The sequence below is a fragment of the Mesoplodon mirus genome (assembly GCF_964341445.2).
Source record: "Mesoplodon mirus genome assembly, chromosome: 4".
Classification (NCBI taxonomy): domain Eukaryota; kingdom Metazoa; phylum Chordata; class Mammalia; order Artiodactyla; family Ziphiidae; genus Mesoplodon; species Mesoplodon mirus.
In genome coordinates, this window is record NC_138979.1 from 36,885,684 (window position 1) to 36,911,664 (window position 25,981).

At 44.0% G+C, this 25,981-nt stretch overlaps 1 protein-coding gene across 9 annotated transcripts in view; it reads right to left on the reverse strand.

Moving 5' to 3' along the window:
* Positions 1–4,375: 4,375 nt before the first annotated feature.
* The window catches only part of ZNF592 (zinc finger protein 592), a 60,762-nt gene continuing 39,156 nt past the window's right edge, over positions 4,376–25,981 (reverse strand). For all 9 annotated transcript variants that reach the window (XM_082618866.1, XM_082618863.1, XM_082618860.1 and 6 more), the window contains 7 exons: positions 18,486–18,664; positions 12,289–12,465; positions 11,855–12,014; positions 11,454–11,741; positions 11,114–11,226; positions 10,304–10,439; positions 4,376–9,082 (listed from right to left, as the gene is read on the reverse strand). In XM_082618866.1, coding sequence (XP_082474992.1) covers positions 8,582–9,082; positions 10,304–10,439; positions 11,114–11,226; positions 11,454–11,741; positions 11,855–12,014; positions 12,289–12,465; positions 18,486–18,664 — 1,554 coding nt within the window. In that variant the 3' untranslated portion in view covers positions 4,376–8,581. The remainder of the gene's footprint in view (positions 9,083–10,303; positions 10,440–11,113; positions 11,227–11,453; positions 11,742–11,854; positions 12,015–12,288; positions 12,466–18,485; positions 18,665–25,981) is intronic.

Here is a 25,981-nt window from a genome sequence, read left to right on the forward strand (position 1 = left end):
AGATCTTATTTTGCTTTTCTGGCACCTATGTGGACTCAGGCTGAAGTACCCTTTTTCACAAGCTTTGGCACAGGAATTGAGGTCAGAGGTCAATGACACCTTCCTTATGAAGCATTGTCAGCTTCCACACCAGTTATCAAAGCTCCCCAGACCTATGGCCCATCTCAGTGCAAGTCATTAGTAGCATAGTAAGTTAATCAAACACATGTCCATCCCCCCAGTTTGCTCTATTTTTCCTTCTCTTGATTCCACTCGTTTTAAAGGTCTCAGCCCTGAGTTCAACAAAGCCCTAGATCTCTGCCGGCCCTGCCCTCCTATAGGAAACTTCTGCCCTTCCTGTCAGCCAATCGGCAGTGCTCTAGACTGCTTGTCTGACCTCCCTCGGATAGCTCCCACAGCTCCCAGCCCAAGGCAGCCGAGTCCCTAATCCTGGAGGGTGGAGACTCTAGGTCCTGCTGCTCTGGGATGAGCTGGCCACTCTGGCACTCCAGGGATTGGAGATGTGGCCACAGCTGTGCTGGGGTAAGTGGACACCAATTAAAGGATTACTGGCAACAAGAAGCCACTCCTGATTCTGGTTTGATTGGACAGGGAATCTGGGACTCAAGTGTAGAGCTGCCCTAGCCAGGTGCCCTCCCCAGTCCACCTATTCTGATTCAACATCTGATTAGAGGGGCCAGGAATTTCTGCCTCAAATGTAGGTCCTTTCCAGAATAAAGTTACCATTACATGAGAGGGTGACTCTGTGGTCAGGGGGCAGCAATTAGGTGGTCAGGCCCAGGACACAAACTCCACATTCTTAGAAAGACACCATCCCAGCCCAGGCCTCTCCGGGTCTTCTTGCAGAGTGAACTGGTCCTTTTCCTTTCTTTCAAGCCTTTTTTTAACGGTCCTTCTGTATCTGAGCTGGCCCTCCTTTTCCACAACAGCTATATCTTCTCATTCTTTAAAACATGCCAATACCTCCTGTCAACAGTTGCTGCAATTACTGCTCAACCCAAGGGATGCCATTGACAAACCAAGCCACTGCCTTCATTTTTGCTAGCACCTGCCACACTTCCTCCTAATCAGCTACTCCTACTTTCTAACCCCCCCACCACCAGCATCACCCATCCTAAAAGTCAAGTGTTATTTCCAGGTTCTAAACTCTCTGCCTGTTCTAACTCTCCTGCCTGCTTCTTCACAACTTTCTGTGCCTCTCCTTACCATCACCTCCCCACTCCCCTCACCTCATGTTCTCCTTCTCCCCATTTAAAAATCATATTCAAAACCCTCCTCAGATCCAGCCGAGGGTAGAAATGCAACACCTCCTTCTCAGGCAAAGAGCTTCTTTAGAAAGCAGAACTCACCTTCCTCCTCAGATACCAAAAATATGCAACCTTGTCTATATGCACAATGGGTCTTAGGGCAAAATTTCAAGCAACTTGGTCTAAGGACTAGAAAACCCCAGAGGAAAATAGGAATTGTATACAGTGTGCCCTGGGCTATAACTGAAAAGGGAGGCCTGGAAACAGTGGAGTATCCTAGTTTAAAATATCAAAGAGCAGCTAAATTACTCACTTCAAGCATCAAAGATATGATCAACTTTCTCCGTTTTCACAGAAAATACAGGCAAAGACTATGGGATTAAGTTTTAGAAGTAATATCTAGTAGACTTTAGTCTATCTATATCTATCTATCTATAAATAATACCATGACCACCCATGAAACGAGATGGTGCTACTGACCCAACTGTCACATGAGCACTCACGACAGTGGAGGCTTTTCCCAGTTAGAATTGACTTAAATGGCTTTATCGTATCCTTTTGACACATTTTCCATACAATCAGTTACACATTTGTTGAGTTTTCAGTATTCATGCACTAAAAACTCAATTTCAATTTGCAAATAATAGTAAATATTATAAAAAATAAGAGCATGTTAAAAGGCCAATACTTGACACAATGAACTAGTTCAAGAATTCATCTGTACCTAGGTCTCTAATGAATAGATACCTGGGAAATAGAAGAATCTGAAGATGCTCTGGAATTACAAAGTAAACAGTTCAAACTTGGAAAGGCTTGACAAAAGCCAAAAGAAATAGTTACTCATAAAAGAACTAGGATTCTAATTGAAAAAGCAGAAGTGGGATGCAAATATAAATATAAATAAATGCAAATAAAAGTGATATTGCGGGCTTCCCTGGTGGTGCAGTGGTTGAGAGTCTGCCTGCCGATGCAGGGGACACGGGTTCGTGCCCCGGTCCGGGAAGATCCCACATGCCGCGGAGCGGCTGGGCCCGCGAGCCATGGCCGCTGAGCCTGCGCATCCGGAGCCTGTGCTCCTCAACGGGAGAGGCCACAACAGTGAGAGGCCCGCGTACTGCAAAAAAATAGCTCAAAATGGATTAAAGACCTAAATGTAAGGCCAGACACTATCAAACTCTTAGAGGAAAACATAGGCAGAACACTCTATGACATAAATCACAGCAAGATCCTTTTGGACCCACCTCCTAGAGAAATGGAAATAAAGACAAAAATAAACACATGGGACCTAATGAAACTTAAAAGCTTTTGCACAGCAAAGGCAACCATAAACAAGACCAAAAGACAACCCTCAGAATGGGAGAAAATATTTGTAAATGAAGCAACTGACAAAGGATTAATCTCCAAAATTTATCAGCAGCTCATGCAGCTCAATAACAAAAAAACAAACAACCCAATCCAAAAATGGGCAGAAGACCTAAATAGACATTTCTCCACAGAAGATATACAGACTGCCAACAAACACATGAAAGGATGCTCAACATCTTTACTCATTAGAGAAATGCAAATCAAAACTACAATGAGATGTCATCTCACACCAGTCAGAATGGCCATCATCAAAAAATCTAGAAACAATAAATGCTGGAGAGGGTGTGGAAAAAAAGGAACACTCTTGCACTGCTGGTGGGAATGTGAATTGGTACAGCCACTATGCAGAACAGTATGGAGGTTCCTTAAAAAACTACAAATAGAGCTACCATATGACCCAGCAATCCCACTACTGGGCATATACCCTGAGAAAACCGTAATTCAAAAAGACACATGTACCAAAATGTTCATAGCAGCCCTATTTACAATAGCCCGGAGATGGAAACAACCTAAGTGTCCATCATCAGATGAATGGGTAAAGAAGATGTGGCACATATATACAATGGAATATTACTCAGCCATAAAAAGAAATGAAATTGAGCTATTTGTAATGAGGTGGATGGACCTAGAGTCTGTCATACAGAGTGAAGTAAGTCAGAAAGAGAAAGACAAATACTGTATGCTGACACATATATAGGGAATTTAAGAAAAAAAAATGTCATGAAGAACATAGGGATAAGATAGGAATAAAGACAGACCTACTAGAGAATGGACTTGAGGATATGGGGAGGGGGAAGGGTAAGCTGTGACAAAGTGAAAGAGCGGCATGGACATATATACACTACCAAACGTAAGGTAGATAGCTAGTGGGAAGCAGCTGCATAGCACAGGGAGATCAGCTGGGTGCTTTGTGACCGCCTGGAGGGGTGGGAGGGAGACGCAAAAGGGAGGGGATATGGGAACATATGTATATGTATAACTGATTAAATTTGTTATAAAGCAAAAAATTAAAAAAAAAAATTAAAAAAAAAAGTGATATTGCCTTGGGGGAGGGGGCCAGTGGGGGGGGGTCTTCCATTTTTGTATGTATCTAGGCCAAAAGTCAATAAATAAATAAAACAATTAAACAAAGGAAGAAATTCAATAGGAGATCTTGCCTTTAGGAAAGTCCCCTCTATTTTTACATAAATACATACAGGATCAAGAAGATAAAATCTAGCCAGGTTCAATTCTAGATCCCCAGGAATTTAAAACTCCCCCACCTCCAAAACTTGACAAATGCAAGAACTGAGGCCAAGAGAGATCAAATAACTTAGTTACAGAATCCAGACTGGAACCTAGGGCTCTTGATTTCTAGTCACTGGATTTCTTCATTCTATTACACTGCCAGTGAGTTTATTCTCAAGGCTATGTAGAAACAGGGAAAATGTCCAGACATAATGTTAAGTAGAAAAAAGTAGGGTACAAAATCAGAGGCAGTGCAGTGCTAGTCACACCTGAGTAATCTCAGACCTGCCCCTTACTAGTTCCATGGCCTTAGGGTCAACCACTCTGAACCTCCAAAAGAATAATAGTAGTATTGATATTTATCTCATAGGACTGTTAGGAGACTAAACAGGAGAAGGAATGTGACAATAATGTCTGTCATATAGAAATGTTTGAGGTTAACCAGTTATTATCATAATTATACCATAAACTCAGCTGTGAACAGAACAAGGACTGGAAAATGATATGCAAAAATGAAAACAACTGCAAAGATGGGATTATAAATATGCATGTTTTTTATTTCTCTAATAATGCTATATCATTTTCCAATAAGAAAAAGGTGTTGTTGTTGTTGTTTTTCAGCCATACCGCGCGGCTTGCAGGTCTTAGTTCTCCAACCAGGGATCAAACCCAAGACCCCTGTAGTGGAAGTGTGGAGTCCTAACCACTGGACAACCAGGGAATTCCCCAAGAAAAAAGCATTTTAAATAGAGACCTAAAACAAAAATACAAACCCATACTGGGACTTGAGTCTTAGTCTGCTCTTTCCTCCAGAGGGACTGAAGGCTCCCCGTTTCTAAGACTGCTGTGGCAATTGTTGGTGGAAAAGGTCAGGCTTTGGACAACAGCCTGAATCCCCTGGAAAAGACAGGGAGAAATGTTCCAGAATCCAGAAGATTCTGTCTCAGATCAGACCCTGAGAGAACTTTGTAGCTACCGGTTGAATCAGATTCTTTCAGTCACGCATGCATGCATTAATTCAGTCATTCAAACATTCTTTGAACCACTAGCGTATACAAGGAACTGTAGTAGGAGCTTTTAATGAATTAGACTGACCCACTGGATGAATTTAGAACAATCTCCATTATATAAGTGAAAAAAAAAGCAAGCTTCAGAACACTGTGTGTATAGAATGCTACCATTTGTATTAAAAATAGATATATAAATATACATATTTAAAAACTTGTAAATGCATAGAATTGCTCAGGAAGGATACATAAGATACAGAAGCAGTGATTAATTCTGGAGAGGGGGATGTGGAACTGAAGGCTGACCTCCATTGGGAAGCTTACTTTTCATTGTATTCTCTTTTTGCATTGTTTGGATGTCTTACCATGTATGTGTATTAACTTTTTCAAAAAATGAAAAAAATAACTCAAAAACAAGTAAAAGAAAGTGTGCCCAGAGCTGAATACACAGTGATGACCAGGGCAGGCAGAGGGGTTTTTCTGCAGTCTCTGGGAAGACAAAGTGTGTTGAACTTGCTGAACCACAGCTGCTTTCAAAAGCCAGACTGTTTACATAAGTTAAGGGAAGAGCTCTTTCTACACCAATTAGCTTATAGTAATTCGGCATATCATTTTACAGAGATAAAGGAGTTGGAAAATAAATACTAGTCATTTGTCTAGCCTTAGAGTGTATTAAATTGTAGTTTCTACAAGGGTGGGGATCTTATCTGTTTAACTTGATCAGTAGAGCATTCACTCCAGCAGATAAGTGCTTGTTACAGCAAGCATTTTCTGATAACAAATGATAGCACAACTATTTTAAAACATCTTTAAAAAAGAGATCAGAAGATATTGGACCCTGAGGGAACCATGTTCCCTGTGAGGGTTGGGCCACTTTTTCTGGAACAGCCTCACCAAAATGATGATCTTCAAATGGCAAGATAAATCCCAATGAGAATGAAAGGTCATAGAGACACTGCATGTGTTTCGGAATGCCACAAGCAAATGTGATGCACAGGGCCCTCCTTGGGGTGAAAAGGCACAGACTGACTCCAAAGAGAACCTGGTGCTCAGTGGGGCACCCCAACTGCAGGGGAGGTAGGAAAGCAGATGTCTGGATGGCTGCAAACTGTTGATAAGCTGGCAGCCAGCCAAAGTAGCCGGGTCACTAAGGCAACACAGCAGTTGACATCATGGACTTTAGAACCAGATGGGCTTGACTTACAAGGTCACCCAGCAACTTATTTAACCTCTCTGAGCCTCAGTTTTCTTCTCTGTAAAGTGGAGGCTAACTGCGAGATCACTGTGAGGACAAAGTGAGGATCACTGCAAAGTGTTTTTAAAAGATGCTGGGCCCACAAGCAGGACTTAAGTGCTGTTAATCATCACTCTTACTAAACAGTGGAGAGATGTCCCAGACCAATCATAACTGACCATCAGCATCCAAGTCTGAAAAGCCGGCAAGGTACGCTCCACCCTGACATTGATAGTGTTTCATAGTCAAGTCAATAATCCCTGACATGGATAGTGTTTCACGAACTAGAAAATGCTTCCATACTTATCACCTCACAAAAGCCTGTGAATCGAGTTGGATGGCAAATACTAGGTCTATCTTGAAGGGGAGGGGCTGGTGAAGTTAAGAGGGTTTGTTAAGAGCTGGTTGAGGGCAGAACCCAGGCTGTGACCCAGGTTTCTTGGTGAGTGGCTCGACATTCTTTCCACTCCATGCCATTCCCAGGAAGGAGATAGATCTGAGGTCAGGACAGGTCAAACCTGTGATTTCACCACCTCCTCTCCCCCCACCGGCTCCAGCTATACTGTCTCTGAGCAGGAAGTGGTTCGGCCATCCATTTCAAACGCTTCTATCAGCCTCCTCTATAATCTGTTCCTGTGAATGGCCCCGGGTGCAGGGTGGGCACCCTGCAACTGGAATTAGGAAGGGATGACAGCTGAGTTGGGGCCAGCTCTGGCTCTGCATGCAGCCGCAATCCAGCCCGGTTTGCCCTCGCTGCCTGCTTGGGAAGCAGGGACATGGTGGCCTTGCCAGGTATGGCAATCATTAAAAAGCACTGTTTCTCTGAAACTGAAACAAGCACTAACCTTTCCCAATGCCATTAGCATTTCCACTAAAAATCTGGCATTTGATAGAGGAAGAAATTTTTATTTCAATTGTGAAAAGGTCAGGCATATTTACCTGACTTAATAATTTATCATTGATATTCAATGTCTTCCTTGAAGGATCGCCTCTAAGAATGCAGTCAGCACCCACTTCCCTTTGCTGCACTAGATCCTGCCGGGCCCAGTCCCACATCCCACCCATGCAGGGCTGCAGCAGCTACTCGGAGCAGAGGTCAGAGGACACCTCTGCACAGCCGGCTCCTTGTACTAGGTCAGGTCCTAACTCTGCCATCAGAGGAAAGACAGCCCAGCCTCCCATGTCTAATCCCAATTCTGCCACACCCAAGTTTCCTGTGGCAGGGGTGATATCAAGGCCTCTTGAACAGTGCAAGAAAAGTACAGAATTCCTCCCTTCTATTCCTCCCCCTCCTCCCACCAGTAAAGGGTCCTCTTAGTTCGAAAAACCGTTTGTAGGAAAGATGGAGGTGCCCAGGGAATTTTCCATAGGCCCTAAAAACCAAGGCTGCTAGCTCAGGGGAGAACTTGGAGGTGACTCTTGACCAGCATAAGACCCTCCCCTCACCCCTTCAGAAGTACTGAGCTCCTGGTTTCCACACCACAGCTCCAAAATCTAGAGAGGACTGTCCTTAGGCAGCAGGAAACACTGTTCTCCCTCAGAGATGGGACAGTGAGGGAAGTCTTAGGTGGAGTAGGGTAGGGCCAGGCTCACTGGAAGAGGAATACAAGAGCCTACCTGCATGGTAAGAAGATTTTTTTATTTGAAATATAGTCTGAGCAACACGGGTGCAGCCGAGAGGAGGAGGGGCTGGCCTGCCTGGGGCAGTAGCCTCTCTAATGGCACAGGAGCAAGAGTACAAATATCCCAATGTCTCTGTGCCCCAAACCCCGCTCGTCAGGAAAGGCAGAACAGCAGCAGAACAAGGACGTGCAGCTCCTTCTGAAGGGGGTCTGCCTCTCGGTGCCTGCCTGCCTTGGCTGTGTTTCCTGCTCTCCCGGGCTCCAGACAGAGGTGTGCTGCAGAAGTTTCTCCCCCCCAACACAGACAGGATGAGCCAGTGTGATAATTAATTCTCCAGGACTCTTTTTGGGGGAACGAATCAGAGAAGACAGAAAGGAAGGGAATGGTAACCAAGGGCCCTCTGCAAGCCAGGCTGGGCGAGCTCTCTGAGAGGGACTGCGCCAGCACCCTCATCCCCCTTCTCAGGCTCCAGTGGCAAGAAAGAGAGCTGCTGTCAGGAGGCCCCTGGCTGAAGGCAGCGAGCGGGGAGCCTCCCAGAGGAGCACAGCCGCTGAGGGGTTTCGAGCTGAGGTGACAGCTTCGGGCTTGGGCCACTTAAGCAGCCTGGGGGCTGGAAGGACGCAGACAAAAGTTGGGGTACCAGGAAGCAGCACAAAGCCATAAATAACAGAAGCAAATTCAGAGCTGTGAGGGTCCTGGGCGACCCCGCCATCTCCTGGGGCTGGGGGACACCCAGCCCCCAGCAGCTCAGGGCAGACACTGCTCCAGGGCCCAGCCAGCCACACTCACACCGGGGTGGAGCCTTCTCTTTCCCACTGTCCGCGTGGCAGGCGGAGGACACCACGGCACCACCCGACTGCACACTGCAAAGCTTCCAGTCACACCTGCGGGGACGGTGTGTGGCTGTCCCGGTCCTGAGAGGCCTGTGGTTGACTCTGAGCATCTTGGGCACCATCCTCATCAGGGGCCAGGCCCAGTGACCTCCTGGCCTCTGAATCACCCAACAGAGGCTCCTCGGCACACTCTTCCAGTCCGTTCTCCCTGGTCTCCACGGACACCTCCTCCCCAGAGCCCTCCTCTGGCTCTGCCGCCTCTGCCTCTTCCTCCTCCTGGTCTCTCACCTTGTGGACGATGAAGAGGTGGCGGTTGAGGGAGCTGGCAGAGGTGTAGCACAAGCCACAGAGGAGACACTGGGCTGTGGAGCTGTCCTTTTGGTGCTGAGGTATGTGGCTCTGAAACTCGAGCCCTGAGTCTGTGGCAAAGCTACATTTTGCACACTGGAAAAGGGACTTGTGCCTTTTGGTGGAAGAGACAGTCGCGCCATTGCTGGTGTCTGGAGCATCCCCTGCTCCGCTGACTGGTCTTTTCAGATGGTTCACCTGAAAGGGGAAACGATGTGAGCCCGAGACATGAGGCCCCCAAACATGATAAACGCAGCCCAAGGACTCACAGAATCACCACCCAGGCCAGGCTCACCGCAGCCCTAAATTCTGGTTTAGGTTTGGTTTGTTTCTTATGTTTATTTGTTTAATGTAACACATACATGTGGCACAACATTCCAAAGATATGGGAAGGGTATAGAAAAGGTTAAGTCCCTCCTACCCGGCTCCCTAGCCCTGCTCTCCAGAGAACACCGTATTACCTGGGTTCTGTGGCTCCTCCAAAAGATATTCTATCCGTACACAGAAGTAAAACTACTGCCTTTTACGAAATGATAGCATTACACGCACACTTTTCTTCACCCTGCTTTTTTCACTTAAAAACATATATTGAGACATTTCTTTATGCCCAAGGCCAAAGATATCTGACAGATAAATCTTAGAAGCAGAATTGCTAGATCAGAGGATGTATGCATTTGGCAGAGAAGGGAGGGTATACATTTTAATCACAGACAGATGTTGCCAAAATGTCAATTGACACCCTTCCTGCTGTGTGTGAAAGGGCCTTTGCAGACCAGGGCCCTTCTCTGAATAGCCATTAAAGAAACTCCTGAAAATCCAGGCAGTTTCCCAGACATTCCTGCCCCTCTGAGGAGCAGCCCCCTTGCTGTGGAGCGGGAAGACGCTACTGTGAGGAGGCTGCTCCAGAAGCTGACCAGAAATGGACTAGGGCATGAAATAGGGATGAGGCCATAGGACGAAGGTCCAGGATAGCAGGAGTCTAGGTCTGGCTCCTCTGTAACTGGGGGTGGGGGTGGGGAGGTGACTCAGCCAAGCATGGCCACCCTCACCTAACAGTGAGCCCTGCCTACCCCTGCCTCCCAGGACTGCAGAGGGGCAGAAGCAGGAGGGTATGTGTGAAAGTACTCCGATGGCCAGAGAATGCAGCATACACCCAAGGAAGGGGGTTGCAGTGACAGGGAAACAAAAAGAAAAACGGTCAATGGGCTGCCTCGTGGGTCTTTGTTCCTGTCCTTTCTTTGTGTGCAGTCCCCAGGCAGGTCACACAAGACTAGAGAGTGACTGGCATTGAGGGACGCTGTCACTGCTGGCTGCTCAATGGCCACAAGGACAAATGGGCTCCCTGTAGCCTTCCTAGTGCCCCTCCAGCTCCAGCCGCACTGGGCAAGCTGCTCCAGTGGGCAGGGGTCCCACGCTCACCTGAGGGGAATGTCCGCCCGAAGGTCTGACTTTGGACGTCTGGCTCAAATCAGGGTTTCTGATACCATGCATAAGGCTGATGTGGCTCTCCAGGAGGGAGGGCCGAGGAAAGCTGGGGCTGTCCTCTGTGCAATACCTGCAAAAGTACAGTCGAAAGAGGTCATGTAAGATGACAGGCTCCAGGGCCCAGTGGGGCCAGGCAGGTCTGGCAGGCAGGCAGAGGCAAAACTGCTTCTGGCTCCAGCGGGGAGAGAGTTTGGAGCAGGCAGAGTGGCCCTCAGGCTGGCTGGGTGGTGCTGGGTACTCCCCAGAGAAATCTAGCCAGCAAGCCAGCCAAGGTGGCAGACAACAAGAGCAAGTCAGAGTATCTGTACTGGCCCCGAGCTATGACCGCACTCTCCACTCTCTGGTATCAGGGTCCAGGGACCCAAGTGCTGGGCTAGTGGTCAGCCTGAAAGAGTGGCCTGTCCTGTCCTAAAGCTCGAATGGATGGTGCTGAAGCCTCACAGCCGAGCGGGGCACATGCTCACACTGCCACCGCTCCTCTCAAACCTCAGGGCCCTCCACCGCTGACTGGCAGGCCAGCCTGGAGTTAGGGAGTTGGGAACGGGGAGGGCTCCAGAGCCACCAGGCTCTAGAAGCTTATTTCTGGAATGCCCTCATTTCTGACCTAGCCACAGCATATTCCCGTTAGAAACCTGCTTATCTCTTGCCTTTGAGCCCTAATCTCACAACAGAGAAAAGCTCCAGTGGTACTATGGACAGTCTTGATAAATTCAGGCCCCCTGGCTCCCGCCCCCAGGGACTCACCCACAAGTGTAGACTTTCTTTACTGTGTCATGGTTGTTGCGGATGTGTTTGCGCAGGCTGTTGGGGGTGTGGAAGGACTGTTCACACTGCCGACATGGGTACCGCTTCAACGTCTATGGGAGATGACAGGATGCAAAGCATCAGAACCGTAAGACAGTTCTGGGTGCATCTTTCTTCTCAGATGATGAAGGCAGAAAGGAGGATGCCCCAAGACCTCAAGATCTGTAGTACCCACCATGCCCAAAGCACCAGGAAGTCGTCCACATAAGGGGGCTATGACCCCACAGGACAGAAGTCCAGAGAATCTGGGGCTGCACTGTGCCCGTGTGGCTACACTTACCCGACCATGGCTCTTTTTCATGTGGGACACATAGCTCTCCCGATCAGGAACCCACTCCTGGCACTCCTGGCAGGTCCAGCCAGTGTTCCTCAGCCGGGGCCTGGCCTCACCCCTGCGATGGGCTTCAGGCCTGCCCCAGCGGCTAGAGGGCAGGGAGCTGCCCCGAGCAGCCACATTAGTGGCTGGGGGTTCAGTGGGAACTCGAGAGCCAGGGCGGCTTGAAGATGTGTCTGCTGAAGACTGGAGGCTTGACAGCTCGTCCACGTTTCGGGGAACACCGTGGGTGCTCTGGGGATGGGGAGAGCGATTACTGACTGGGCAAGGGGAAAGATGCACAGAGTCAGACCCCCGGCCTGAGGCATGTGCCCTTCTCCCCAGCCTCCTTCCCCAAGGCGTCCCACCTTGACATGTTGCATCAACTCTGGCTTCTGCAGGAACAAGAGCGGGCACTCAGGGCACTTGAAGACGCCCACCTGCGCCTTACTGGCATTCTGGTAAAAATGCTGCTGAATGTGCCTCTTCTTGTTGAAGACCATTTCACAGGAGCACTTATAAATGAGCCTGACGAGACAAGCCCCAGCGTGTGAGGTACCCAAGGCTGCGCTGGCAGAACCACAAGGCCCCTCCACCCCATCTCTGATCTCTCTGAACCAGAGTCAGGTTTGGGATAGTCTGAGCCAACGTTGATACTCCGCAGACTCAGGATGTCTTTAGAGGACTCCGGGCATCTCTGCCACTAGCCCAGGCTTCCCAGTCCATCCCAACACCTCCCCACAGAGCACCCAAGCTATCAGCTCTGCTCCCACAGGCCTGCTGGCCCTGGAGCTGCACTCACTGGGAGGGTCTGTGGGGCTGGGTGGGATGCTGGGTGGCGCTGTGGTCCGCGGTGCTACTGGCAGTCTTGAAGGCCATGGGGCAGAATGCACATTTGTGGAAAACCTGGCAGTGTCGCTCCTGGATGTGGCTTTTCAGCAAGGCCAAGGTCAAGTGGACTACCCCACAGTGGATGCACCTGGATAACAGATATTGGGGGGTGCGGGGGGAGTAGGCATGTCAGACCGAGAAGTAGTGTTGGAAAAGGAGGAATGGAAGACAGGAACAGGGCCATCTCAGGGACCCTCCCTCTCCCCCTCCCTCATGCATTCAGTCTTCTATCCTCCACATGTACACCTTGAGAGCCTGCTTGCTGCCGCCTGGCATAATGCAGTCACCCAGGGTCCCCCAAGCCCAACACCCAACCTGGTAGAGAAGGGGGAAGAGAGCCTCCCCTCCCCTCACTGGCCAGAGAATATTCTTCTGCAAACCAAAAACTTGAACCCAGCCAAGAGAATCTGGTGGGAGTGGAGAGGGTGGAGAATGGTTCAAAAATGACATCAACAGTATCCATTTAAGTGTGATAACAACTGCAGGAGTCCAAGAGGAATTTTAGAAGACTGCAGAAAGCCTGTGCCTTCCCGCAAGCTGGAGCCGAACAGGCAGGGATGTTTACTGAATAAAATGTACAATTACGGAATGCTACACTTGCCATAACAACCACATTAAAATAAACAGCCCTCAAAGCCCAAGAAGAAATGCTCTAGAGCAGCACTGTCCGATGGAACTTGCTGTGATGATGGACATGTTCTATACTGCACTGTCCATGTGACTATTTAAATTTAAATTAATAAAATAAAATGGCCAGTTGCACTGGCTACACTTCAAGTGCTCAGTAGTCACATGTGCCTGATACTATTTTGGGTTTTTTTTTTTTAATAAATGTATTTTTTTTGTTTGTTTATTTATTTTTGGCTGCATTGGGTCTTCGTTGCTGCACACGGGCTTTCTCTAGCTGCGGTGAGCGGGGGCTACTCTTCGTTGTGGTGTGCAGGCCTCTCATTGCAGTGGCTTCTCCTGTTGCGGAGCACAGGCTCTAGGCGCGCGGGCTCAGTAGTTGAGGCGCACGGGCTCAGTAGTTGTGGCGCAAGGGCTCAGTAGTTGTGGCACACAGGCTTAGTTGCTCTGCGGCATGTGGGATCCTCCCAGACCAAGGATCAAACCCATGTCCCCTGAATTGGGGGGCGGATTCTTAACCACTGCACCACGAGGCAAGTCCCCCGACGCCATTTTGGTTCATGCAGCTCATAAGTGTTCTAGTGTCTCCTTGGAGGGACTATGGATAACATTTTTCTTTTTTTCCCTACCAATTCATATTTTCTGAGTTTTGTTTAGTGCATATATCATTTTTGTAAAGTATCAACTGTCTTAAACCGTTTTTCTGAAATTGAGGTCTGTTGGACTCTTCTTTCAACTTCAAAATATCTCTCTATAAATACTGTGTTTCCTTCCTTCAGTATCAGAAAATGATGTGACCTTCCTCCAGGCTAACCTGCATCTATTCAGGTTCCTAGACCCTCTCATGAGTTCAGTCTTTCTTCCTGCCTATAGACACACACAGGTCTCCCCTACATGAGAAAACACCTTCCCTGCTCCCAGCTATTCCTCTTGAGATAACTATTATTTTCCGTTTGTTGCAATATTGCTTGCTCCTATAACCTTGACATCCCAGTAGGCTAGATAGAGAGGCTAGAAGAGAGGCTGTTGCTTTACTGAAAGGACATTCCTTCACTTAAGAATTCTTTGACTCCCAAATATTAGCCTGCATTTCAATACATTAACCCATTTTTGCAATCCACATAACTCACCACAGAACCCTGACCAGTCCTTTTTGTCTTTCTTCCTTTTGTGTGTGTTGGGGAGTGGGGGTGGGGGACAGAATCACCTTTTGCAAACTTAATTAGCAATGAGGAGAAGTGCACAGAACGCAAAGCCTGTTCACAGCTGAGGCCTGTGAGCATTCGTTACTAAATGTGTACATGTGTTACAGCAACTATACAAACTACCTACACTTAAATTATATTTTCTTTTCTCTCCTGCTAAACAAAATAGTGACCAACTCCTAGCACATAGAAGTACATCCATACCACAGGTAATTATGAGGAGAAAAAAAATCCACATATTTCCAAATTCATCCAAAGTAGCAAATACACCTGGCGTGTAAAGAATCTCTTAAGTGGTTTTATTTGTGCAGTTTGACCAAACTCCTACAGGAGCAATGTAAATGCGACTGAAAATCCATTCTATTTACCCAGCAGACATTCTTGGAAGAAACCTCACGGAAAGTGAGAATGTAAAGGGGTAAAAGAACATGTGCCAAGTAGCCTCAGTGAAGGACTGAATCAAGCAGGGTTTACAAACTGATGAAAAACTCTGCAGAAGAGAAATCCAACCCTATGACACAGCTCTTTACCAACTGTTTAAGAGAAAAAGAGAAAACAGACAATTATAGAACCATATGCTGTCAAACATATAAAGTTTTAGAAAAGATAAAGAGCAGTAAAATATTTAGCTTTGTCAATAACCACAAATAATAAGAAAATAACACATTATTAAACAGTCTAAACTTGCTCCCTTACGACACTGGTCACTCTCCAAATTTTCAAGAAAGAGCAGAATAATTTATAGAATTCTAAAAATATAATATTGTAAAACTCTGTAGTAGAGCTCAGTGAAATGGAACATAGGTACCTTCTGAGAATTTCCTAAAAAATATTAATACCCAGAGAATGGGAGAAAATATTAGCAAATCATACATCTGACAAGGGACTTGTAACCAGAATATATGAAGAACTCTTACAACTCAACAACAGAAAGACAAATAACACAATTTTTAAATGGGCAAAGGATCTGAATAGATATTTCTCCAAAGAAAATATACAAATGGCCAATAAATTTATGAAGATATGCTCAACATCATTATCCATCAGAGAAATACAAATCAAAATCATAATGAGATACAACTTTATACCCACAACAATGGCTATATGCAAATGTCAGACAATAACAAATATGTGAAGAAATCAAAACTCTCATACACTGCTGGTAGGAATATAAATGTGGTATAGCCACTTTGGAAAACAATCTGGTAGTTCCTTATTTTACTGCTAGGTATATATCCAAAAGAACTGAAAACATGTGTTACATAATAACTTGTACATGAATGTTCCTTAGCAGAATTATTCATAATAGCCAACAGGTAGAAACAAAAAAGGAATGAAATACTAATATATGTTACAACATGGATGAATCTTGAAAACATTAGGCTAAGACCACATATTCCATTTATATGAAACGTCCAAAGGAGACACATCTATGAGACAGAAAGTAGTTGCTTAGGGTTGGGGGGGATGGGAGGATTGCAAATATAGGGTGTCTTTTTGGGTGATGAAAATATTCTAAAATTGATTGTGGTGACTGATTGTACAACTCTGTGCATATAGTAAAAACCACCAAATAGGACACTTTAAATGGGTGAATAGGATGGTACATGAATTGTCTGAATAAAGCTGTTACCAGAAAAACACATTAATAGCTGAAGATCTTAAGTATAATGAATACTGTATTAGTGTGTATATCTTCTGAGTTCAACCATAGATCATTGAAAATTTTAATGTCAATATCTTCAGTAATCCCTCTACCTGAATCATAATACTTTTTTGTCTGACATTTCTTACAAAGGCTTGATAAACTAAATTCCTTTTGAGGCATTAGGTTTCTTTCTACTCTTACAGAAGAAAGTAAAATATTTAATTAAAAGACAAAAAATGCTATTAATCCATCTGTGTTATTGAAAATTTCTTGGATTCAAGATTCAAATACAAAAATTAAAGTGTTGATTGCATTGCTATTGGATTCGATTTGATCTTGAAACAAGCAGCATACACTCAAGTCAAAGTTAGAAAGGTATTTTCAAACTTTATGAATACTGCAAAAAACACAGGTTCAGGTGTTTGGTTTTAAAATGTAGCCTGGGGTGCTGCCCAGCAATGCTCTTCTGCAACACGGTGGCAAGGGCTTTGTATAACCCCATCTCTGGATTATTTTCTTCCCATACACTTTAGCTTCTCCATTCTCCATAACATGTAAAAGAAATCAGTCTACATTTGGAAATGCTTATACCAAGAGAGAAATCTGGAAGTGATCACTAACCACTCCCCATCCCTCACCCCAGTATACAAACTATCATCAAGCCCTAATGTTTCTACTTCCTAATCTCTCTCAAATTTACCTTCTCTCCATCCCCACAGCCATGCCTTAGCTGAATCCCTTGGTCTCTCATCTGGATTGTCACACAACCAGTCTCTAATCTCTCCCCTCTAATATACATGTCAGCTTTCCAGAATGATCTTTCCAAAACACAGATCCAGTTGGATCACTCCCCTGCTGCAAATCTTTCTGTAGCTCATCACTGTCCACTATCGTCCAAACGTCTGCCAAGGAATACAAGGTCTTGCATGGCCTGGCCTCTACCAACTCCCTAGTCTCATTTCTCACCCTTCCTCCGGTTCATCCTGACCTACATCTATTGAAATGCTCATCATTCCTGTAAGCCCTTTTATGTGTGCTGGTATCCCTTGCCTATGCTCTTGCTAGATATGCTCTCCCCCTTTCTTCTACCTAAAACCTCCTAATATCCCCTCTATGAAGCTTTCCTGACCATTCCTCAACTATGGGACTTACCACTTTGAATCGTAACTACTTGTGTGCATGTCTGTAACCTATCAGACTGAAGCCCCTTGAGGGCAGGAGCTGGGTCTTAATCATCTTTGTATCTTGAGTGTCTGGCACAATGCTAAAGACAACAGTAAGTACTCAAAAGATGTTTATTAAATGAACTAAATCAATAAAAAAATTTAGGGCCTCCCTGGTGGCGCAGTGGTTGAGAGTCCGCCTGCCGATGCAGGGGATACGGGTTCGTGCCCTGGTCTGGGAGGATCCCATATGCCGCGGAGCGGCTGGGCCCGTGAGCCATGGCCGCTGAGCCTGTGCGTCCGGAGCCTGTGCTCCGCAACGGGAGAGGCCACAACAGTGAGAGGCCCGTGTACAGCAAAAAAAATAAAAAATAAAAAAATAAAAAAATAAAAAAATTTAATACCAAAGAGAAGAAAACCTTAATAAATTTGGGCAAAATTATATTTCTGAAGTAAAAATGATCAAGTAAAGCATGAGAAGATGTAGAAACTCCCAAGCAACCAGTAAACCAGTAAAGGAGACCTGATTGCGTCAATGTAAAATGATGGATCAATGAGTGTTGGAGGGAGTGTTCCCCCTCATTTTGATCTTTTTCCTGAAAATGACTTCTTGCTTATATTTGTTCGACACAATGGAGAAGATTCAGTTTAATTAAAATAGAGTTTTCTCAGTTTTACCATAAAGCTGATGATTTTTTCCATTCTCAGGTTTTGCTTCTCACAAACTGACAAAAACTAATCAACACAAAGATACTACAGTCCTTTGAGTTTGGCATCTTGCCATTTGTTAACAAAAATTGAGAACATTTGAAAGTACTGACAGTTGTAAATTTATTACTGAAATAGAACTTTAAAATTAATATGCCAAACATGATAACTTTGTGAACAAATTTATATACTTTTAAAAAACAAACTGACAAAGTGAATGTTTATATATATTCTAATCTCCCCCAAATCTTCCCATTTAAAGCTTTTTTTTTTTTTTTTAAATCTTTTGGCTGTGCTGCGCATGGCATGTGGGATCTTAGCTCTCCAACCAGGGATCGAACCCGTGTCCCCTACAGTGGAAACGCAGAGTCTTAACTACTGAACAGCCAGGGAAGTCCCAAAGCTTTTTTTTTTTTTAATGTTTAACTTTTTAACTCCTTATTCTTCTTCCCCTTGCTATTCTGGTTCCCTACAAGATAAAAATGTCTGTCCACATACCAATCAACGTTCTTCTCTTATTAGGCTGGAGCCCAGGCCTCTTAAGATCAAAACTCATTTTTTTTTGGCCGTGCCTCGTGGCTTGCAGGATCTCAGTTTCCCAACCAGGGACTGAACCCAGGCCACAGCAGTGAAAGCACCAAATCCTAACCACTAGACCACCAGGGAACTCCCAAAACTCAAGTCTTAAATGAGTTCTGGTCCAGAAAAAGAACCAGTCACTGGGCAAGCCCAGGACAGTGAGTCAGGTAGCACCCACCTGTAGCCCACCTTGCGGGCATAGTGCAGGCAATTCTCCTTTACATGGGTCTGGAAGTAGGCAGAGCGACAGAGGGCTCCACACTCCGGACAACAGTAGGGGGACTTGTGGGCGTGGATCCGCTGGTGGGCACAGAAACTGCACTGGTTGGGCAGCAGCATCTGGCACACCTGGCAAGTCTAGGAAAGAACAGCAAGAAAGCAGTTCACGCAGGAGCCACAGGCCTGTAGCTCTCCAATCAGAGCTGTCTGGCTTTCCTAGGACATGGGTCACAATGACCTCCTCCCCCAACCATTCTCTCTTCCAGCTCTCCTAGGACACTAGTGAAATCCCCAGGCCTCATGAAGTGTTGACACTGACACCCAAGCTAGCTTTGCCTCTCACCTTATTAATCAAAAACAGACCTGACCGTATTTTCCCAAAGATTAGTCCTACATGTAGGACTGTGAGTACTTCTCTCCTCTGGCTTAGCAGAGAATCACGTTTTCCTTTTCAGAGGCCCAAGGCACTTCTTGAATTCTAAGACCACATTACACTGCCAGACTCACCAGGGCCTCTACCCTAGCTCAAGCAGGTTCCTACTCAACAGCTTTAGTCAGCTGACTCAGGGACTTCCAAAGTAGACCTGAGCCTACCCTGGTTAATGCTCAGAAGCCCCAGTGCAGACTAACTGAGCTTCCATAACCTCAGCCCACGCTGGGGGGGGGGGGTGCCCTGAGCCACAATTGACCACATACACCCACAGGAAAGCACAGGATGGGTAGCAGCTCCTTTGTTCTCAGCCCCAGGAGAGAACCAGAGGCTAACAAGTCCTACAGGCAGACTCATTGAAGCTCTCTAATGGGGAGAGCCCAGACAGCCCAGAGGGGGAAAGCAAGAGACTAAGCTGGTGCCTGCATCTGAAGAGGCCCTTCTTAGGAAAAAAGGGATAACTGTACTACTCACTGAGGGGGCCACTGACCTGGGGTCAGAGGAGTGCTCAGAGGGATAAGTTGTTAGGGAGGCCAGGAAAAGATCTCTGCTTTAAGCAGCAATATCCAGAATATAGGGCCTCTACAGGACAAACAATCCAGCGTTTTCAACAAAAAAAATTTCAATGGAAAAAAAAAGATTAAGGGAAGAGGAATTTACAGATTAAAAGAGACTTAAAAGACATTTTCAGTGTATACAACTGCAATGTATAGCCCTTATTTGGATCCTGATTCAAGCAAGCCAAGTGTAAAAAGAAATGAGACAATCAGATATTTTAACCCTAACTTAATGATGACAATACTGAGACATCTGCCACTTGATATTAAGATTTGATAATAAGGAATTATTATTAATTTTGAATGTGATGATATTATGTCTATGTTTTGGTATTTTTTGAGGATAAAGCTTTATCTTTTAGATATATATACTGAAATAGATACTATAACGCTGCGATTTGTTTAAAAACAATCCACTGGGGGAGGGGTGAGTAAGAACATAGATGAAACAAGATGGGCCACTGAGCTGGTAACTGTTAAAAGAAGGTTCATTATACCGTTCTTTCCACTTTTATATTTGTTCGGGACATTCCATAATAAAAGGTTTTGTTGTTGTTGTTTTTTCACTATTGCTCTAGGTGCAGAACAGTAAACAAGTATGCTATTTTTTGTGTAAAAAAGGAGGAAATAATCACTCTCACACATACACATACACACACACATTTGTTCATATTTGCAAAAAAGGAGCAATGGAGCAGTAAACCAAAAGTCAATAAAAAATGGTTACCTATGGGGAAGGAGAGAACAGGGTGAAACGGACAGGAATGGAAGCAAGACTTTTCTGAATATACCTTGTTATGTAACTTTGGAATCACATAAATGTTTTACATAATTTCAAATACATACACAAAATTAAACTAAATAAACAAAAGCATTCCCTAAAAATTGAAACACAGAAACAACCTAACTATGTATCAAGTAGGTGACATAACCACGTAAAGAAAAAAATTATCCCCAGTGACTTTTAAAACATAGTATTTTGACTTATACATTCTCAATATGATAAATTCTAAGGACAAAAAGAACTGAAAATACACCCTCAACTTTATGCAGTTGTCCTAACATTAGAAATAATATTGATTTTGATATTTTAAAATTGGTGTGTATGTGTGTGTGTGAGTGTGTGTGTGTAGTAAGAAAATCTTAGGAACCAAGATTTTCAGTATAAAATCAGTTACATAAAAAGGATAATCTTGGGCTTCCCTGGTGGCGCAGTGGTTGAGAGTCCACCTGCTGATGCAGGGGACACGGGTTTGTTCCCCAGTCTGGGAAGATCCCACATGCCACGGAGCAGCTGGGCCCGTGAGCCATGGCCGCTGGGCCTGCGCATCCGGAGCCTGTGCTCCGCAACGGGAGAGGCCACAACAGTGAGAGGCCCGCGTACCACAAAAAAAAAAAAAAAAAAAAAAAAAAGGATAATCTTACATTTTAATACCAGCATAAACTCATGATCTTCCTTTCCTCTTTTTAAAAATACATTTTTTTAGCTCTGACCACTGAAAAGGCCTAGGAACAGATATATCCAGCAGAATAAGCATCTCTGGTGCCCAGAATGTGGCCTCTAAATATCATTTCTCACACACATACACACAAAAAAAACCCTGGCTTCTTGGAAAAACAACTGACTCTAGGTTTAGCACAAGAAATGTGCCCAGGACATCTTGTTAGGGCTCAAAGTAAGAAAGCTTCTCAAGGTTTAATGAGTTCATATCCAAAGGACACAGGAGCCACCTTGAAGGGGCTCCCACTGATCAAAGATGGGATAATTGAGCATCAAAAAGAATGACTCACAGGACTTCTCTGGTCACACAGTGGTTAAGAATCTGCCTGCCTGCTGAGGACTGCCTTATCTCCTAACTAGTTTGGGACATTAGCCAAGTTAAAATCAATAAGTGCTATAAACCACTTTATGTTGTTCCTCTCAGATTTCACCACCAGGGTGATAGATGGTCTGTGTTTGGAATGTATACACAGCTTGTGTAGAAAGGTTTGAATCAGCTTACAGCTTAAACCAACCCAAACAAGCCAAGTGGAGACTGAGTCCAGGTATGGACTCAGGAAGAGTGGACACCGTCATGCTTTGAGGGTCACAGATCACTATCTACAACTTGGCTGTGAACTTGTGGCAAACATTCCTGGCAGCAAATGCAAAAACAATAAATGTGTACAACAATCTTAAAAAAAAGAAGAATCTGACTGCCAATGCAGGGGACACGGGTTTGATCCCTGGTCCAGGAAGTTCCCACATGCCACACGGAGCAACTAAGCCCGTGAGCCACAACTACTGAGCCTGCGCTCTAGAGCCCACAGGCCACAACTACTGAAGCCCGTGCACCGAGAGCCCATGCGCCACAACAAGAGAAGCCACCACACTGAGAAGCATGCCCACCGCAACGAAGAGTAGCCCCCACATGACACAACTGGAGAAAGCCCGCGCGCAGCAACGAATACCCAATGCAACCAAAAATAAATAAATTTATAAAAAAATAAATACTCATGAGATATTTTTTAAAAAAGAATGACTCACAAATCAAAAACATAAAACAGATTCACAAAAAAACAAAAAGAAGAGGACACAAGCATAACACAAAAGAAAACCATCAAACCACAATAGGAAAAAGAAAAAGAAAGGAACAAAGAAGAAATACAAAATCAACTGGAAAACAGGTTTAAAATGGCAATAAATACATATCTGTCAGTAATTACTTTAAATGTCAATGGACTAAACACTCCAATCAAAAGACACAAAGCGGCAGACTGTTGATTAAAAAAAAGAAAAAAAAAAAAAAAAACAAGAGTCTATAATATGCTGCCTACAAGAGACCCACTTTAGGGTGAAGGACATACAAAGATTGAAAGTAAGGGGATGGAAAAAGATATTTCATTTAAAAGTAAATGATTAGAAAGCAGGGGTAGCAATACTCATATCAGACAAAATAGACTTTAAAACAAAGGCCAAAATGAAAGATAAAGAAGGACACTATATAATGATAAAAGGATCAATACAAGAAGAGGATATTACACTCGTTAACATATATGCAGCCAATACAGGAGCACCCAAATGCATAAAACAAATACTAACAGACATAAAGAGAGAAACTGATGGGAATACAATAATAGTAGGAGACTTTAACATCCCACTCACATCAGTGGACAGATCTTCCAGACAGAAAATCAATAAAGCAACAGAGATCCTAAATGACATACAATAGAACAGGTAGACCAATTGATATTTTCAGGACAATACATTCAAAAAACACACGATACACATTCTCTTCAAGTGCCCATGGAACATTCTCTAGGACTGACCACATACTAGGATGCAAAACAAGCCTCAACAAATTTAAGAGGGTAGAAATTATTTCAAGCATCTTTTCTGACCATAAGGGCATGAAACCACAGAATCAACCACAGAAAGAGAAATGAGAAAAAAATGATTACATGGAGACTAAACAACATGCTACTAAAAAACCAATGGGTCAATGATGAAATCAAAGAGGAAAATTTAAAATACCCTGAGACAAATGACAATGAAAACACAACCATACAAAATCTATGGGATGCAGCAAAAGCAGTTCTTAGAGGGAAGTTCATAGTGATACAGGCCTTCCTCAAAAAACAAGAATAAACTCAAACAACCTAACCTACCACCTAGAAGAATTTTAAAAAGAAGAACAAGGGCTTCCCTGGTGGCACAGTGGTTGAGAGTCCGCCTGCCGATGCAGGGGACGTGGGTTCGTGCCCCGGTCCGGGAAGATCCCACATGCCGCGGAGTGGCTGGGCCCGTGAGCCATGGCTGCTGAGCCTGCGCGTCCAGAGCCTGTGCTCCCCAACGAGAGAGGCCACAACAGTGAGAGGCCCGCATACCGCAAAAAAAAAAAAAAAAAAAAGAACAAAAAAACCTGAAGTCAGCAGAGGGAAGAAATAATAAAGCTCAGAGGGGAAATAAATAAAATAGAGATAAAAAAATAGGGAAAACCCAATAAAACCGAGAGCTGGTTCTTTGAAAGGGTAAACAAAATTGACAAATCTCTGGCCCAGGTCACCAAGAAGAAAAGAGAGAGGACCCAAATAAACAAAGTAAAAAGTGAAAGAGGGGAAATAACAACTGACACTGCAGAAATACAAAAAACCATGAGAATACTATGAACAAAACTATATGCCAACAAACTGGACAACATAGAAGAAATGAACAAGTTTCTAAAAACATACAGCTCACCAAAACTGAATCAAGAAGAAATAGATAGGGACTTCCCTGGTGGTCCAGTGGTTAAGACTCCGTGCTTCCACTGCAGGGGGCATGGGTTTGATCCCTGGTTGGGGAACTAAGATCCCACAAGCCATGGGGCACAGCCAAAAACTAAAAATAAATAAAAATGTTTTTAAAAAAGGTAAAATTGGGACTTGCCTGGTGGTGCAGTGGTTATGAATCCCCCAATGCAGGGGACACAGGTTCATTCCCTGGTCCGGGAAGATCCCACATGCCACGGAGCAACTAAGCCCATGCACCACAACTACTGAGCCTGCACTCTAGAGCCCAAGAGCCACAACTACTGAGCCTGTGTGCCACAACTACTGAAGCCCGCACGCCAAGAGCTCCTCAACAAGAGAAGCCACTGCAATGAGAAGCCCACACACTGCAATGAAGAGTAGCCCCCGCTCACCCCAACTAGAGGAAAGCACACGCACAGCAACAAAGACCCAACCCAGCCAAAAATAAATAAATAAAATAAATAAATTTATTTTTAAAAACAAAGGTAAAATTAGCATTATATGCAGATGACATGATACTATATAGAGAAAACCCTAAACACTCCACACAAAAACTACTAGAACTGATAAACAAATTCAGCAAGGTAGCAGGATACAAGATTAACAAATAGAAATCTATTCCACTTCTTTACACTAACAATGAAATATCAGAAAGGGAAAGTAAAAAAAAAAAAAATCCCTTTCAAAATCACATCAAAAAAAAAAAGATGCAGCAAAAGCAGTTCTAAGAGGGACGTTTATAGCAATACAATCCTACCTTAAGAAACAAGAAACATCTGAAATAAACAACCTAAACTTACACCTAAAGCAATTAGAGAAACAAGAACAAAAAAAACCCAAAGTTAGCAGAAGGAAAGAAATCATAAAGATCAGATCAGAAATAAATGAAAAAGAAACGAAGGAAACGACAGCAAAGATCAATAAAACTAAAAGCTGGCTCCTTGAGAAGATAAACAAAATTGATAAACCATCAGCCAGACTTATCAAGAAAAAAAGGGAGAAGACTCAAACCAATAGAATTAGAAATGAAAAAGGAGAAGTAACAACTAACACTGCAGAAGTACAAAGGATCATGAGAGATTACTACAAGCAACTATATGCCAATAAAATGGACAACCTGGAAGAAATGGACGAATTCTTAGAAATGCACAACCTTCGGAGACTGAACCAGGAAGAAATAGAAAATATGAACAGACCAATCACAAGCACTGAAATTGAAACTGTGGTTAAAAATCTTCCAACAAACAAAAGCCCAGGACCAGATGGCTTCACAGGCAAATTCTATCAAACATTTAGAGAAGAGTTAACACTTATCCTTCTCAAACTCTTCCAAAATCACCATGACTCTGATACCAAAACCAGACAAAGATGTCACAAAGAAAGAAAACTACAGGCCAGTATCACTGATGAACATAGATGCAGAAATCCTCAACAAAATACTAGCAAACAGAATCCAACAGCACATTAAAAGGATCATACACTATGATCAAGTGGGGTTTATCCCAGGAATGCAAGGATTCTTCAATATACGCAAATCAATCAATGTGATACACCACATTAACAAATTGATGGAGGAAAACCATATGATCATCTCAATAGATGCAGAGAAAGCTTTTGACAAAATTCAACACCCATTTATGATAAAAACCCTCCAGAAAGTAGGCACAGAGGGAACTTTCCTCAACATAATAAAGGCCATATATGACAAACCCACAGCCAACATCGTTCTCAATGGTGAAGAACTGAAACCATTTCCACTAAGATCAGGAACAAGACAAGGTTGCCCACTACCATCACTATTATTCAACATAGTTTTGAAAGTTTTAGCCACAGCAATCAGAGAAGAAAAAGAAATAAAAGGAATCCAAATGGGAAAAGAAGAATCAAAACTGTCACTGTTTGCAGATGACATGATACTATACATAGAGAATCCTAAAGATGCCACCAGAAAACTACTAGAGCTAATCAATGAATTTCATAAAGTAGCAGGATACAAAATTAATGCACAGAAATTTCTTGCATTCCTATACACTAATGATGAAAAATCTGAAAGAGAAATTAAGAAAACACTCCCATTTACCATTGCAACAAAAAGAATAAAATATCTAGGAATAAACCTACCTAAGGAGACAAAAGACCTGTATGCAGAAAATTATAAGACACTGATGAAAGAAATTAAAGATGATACAAATAGAT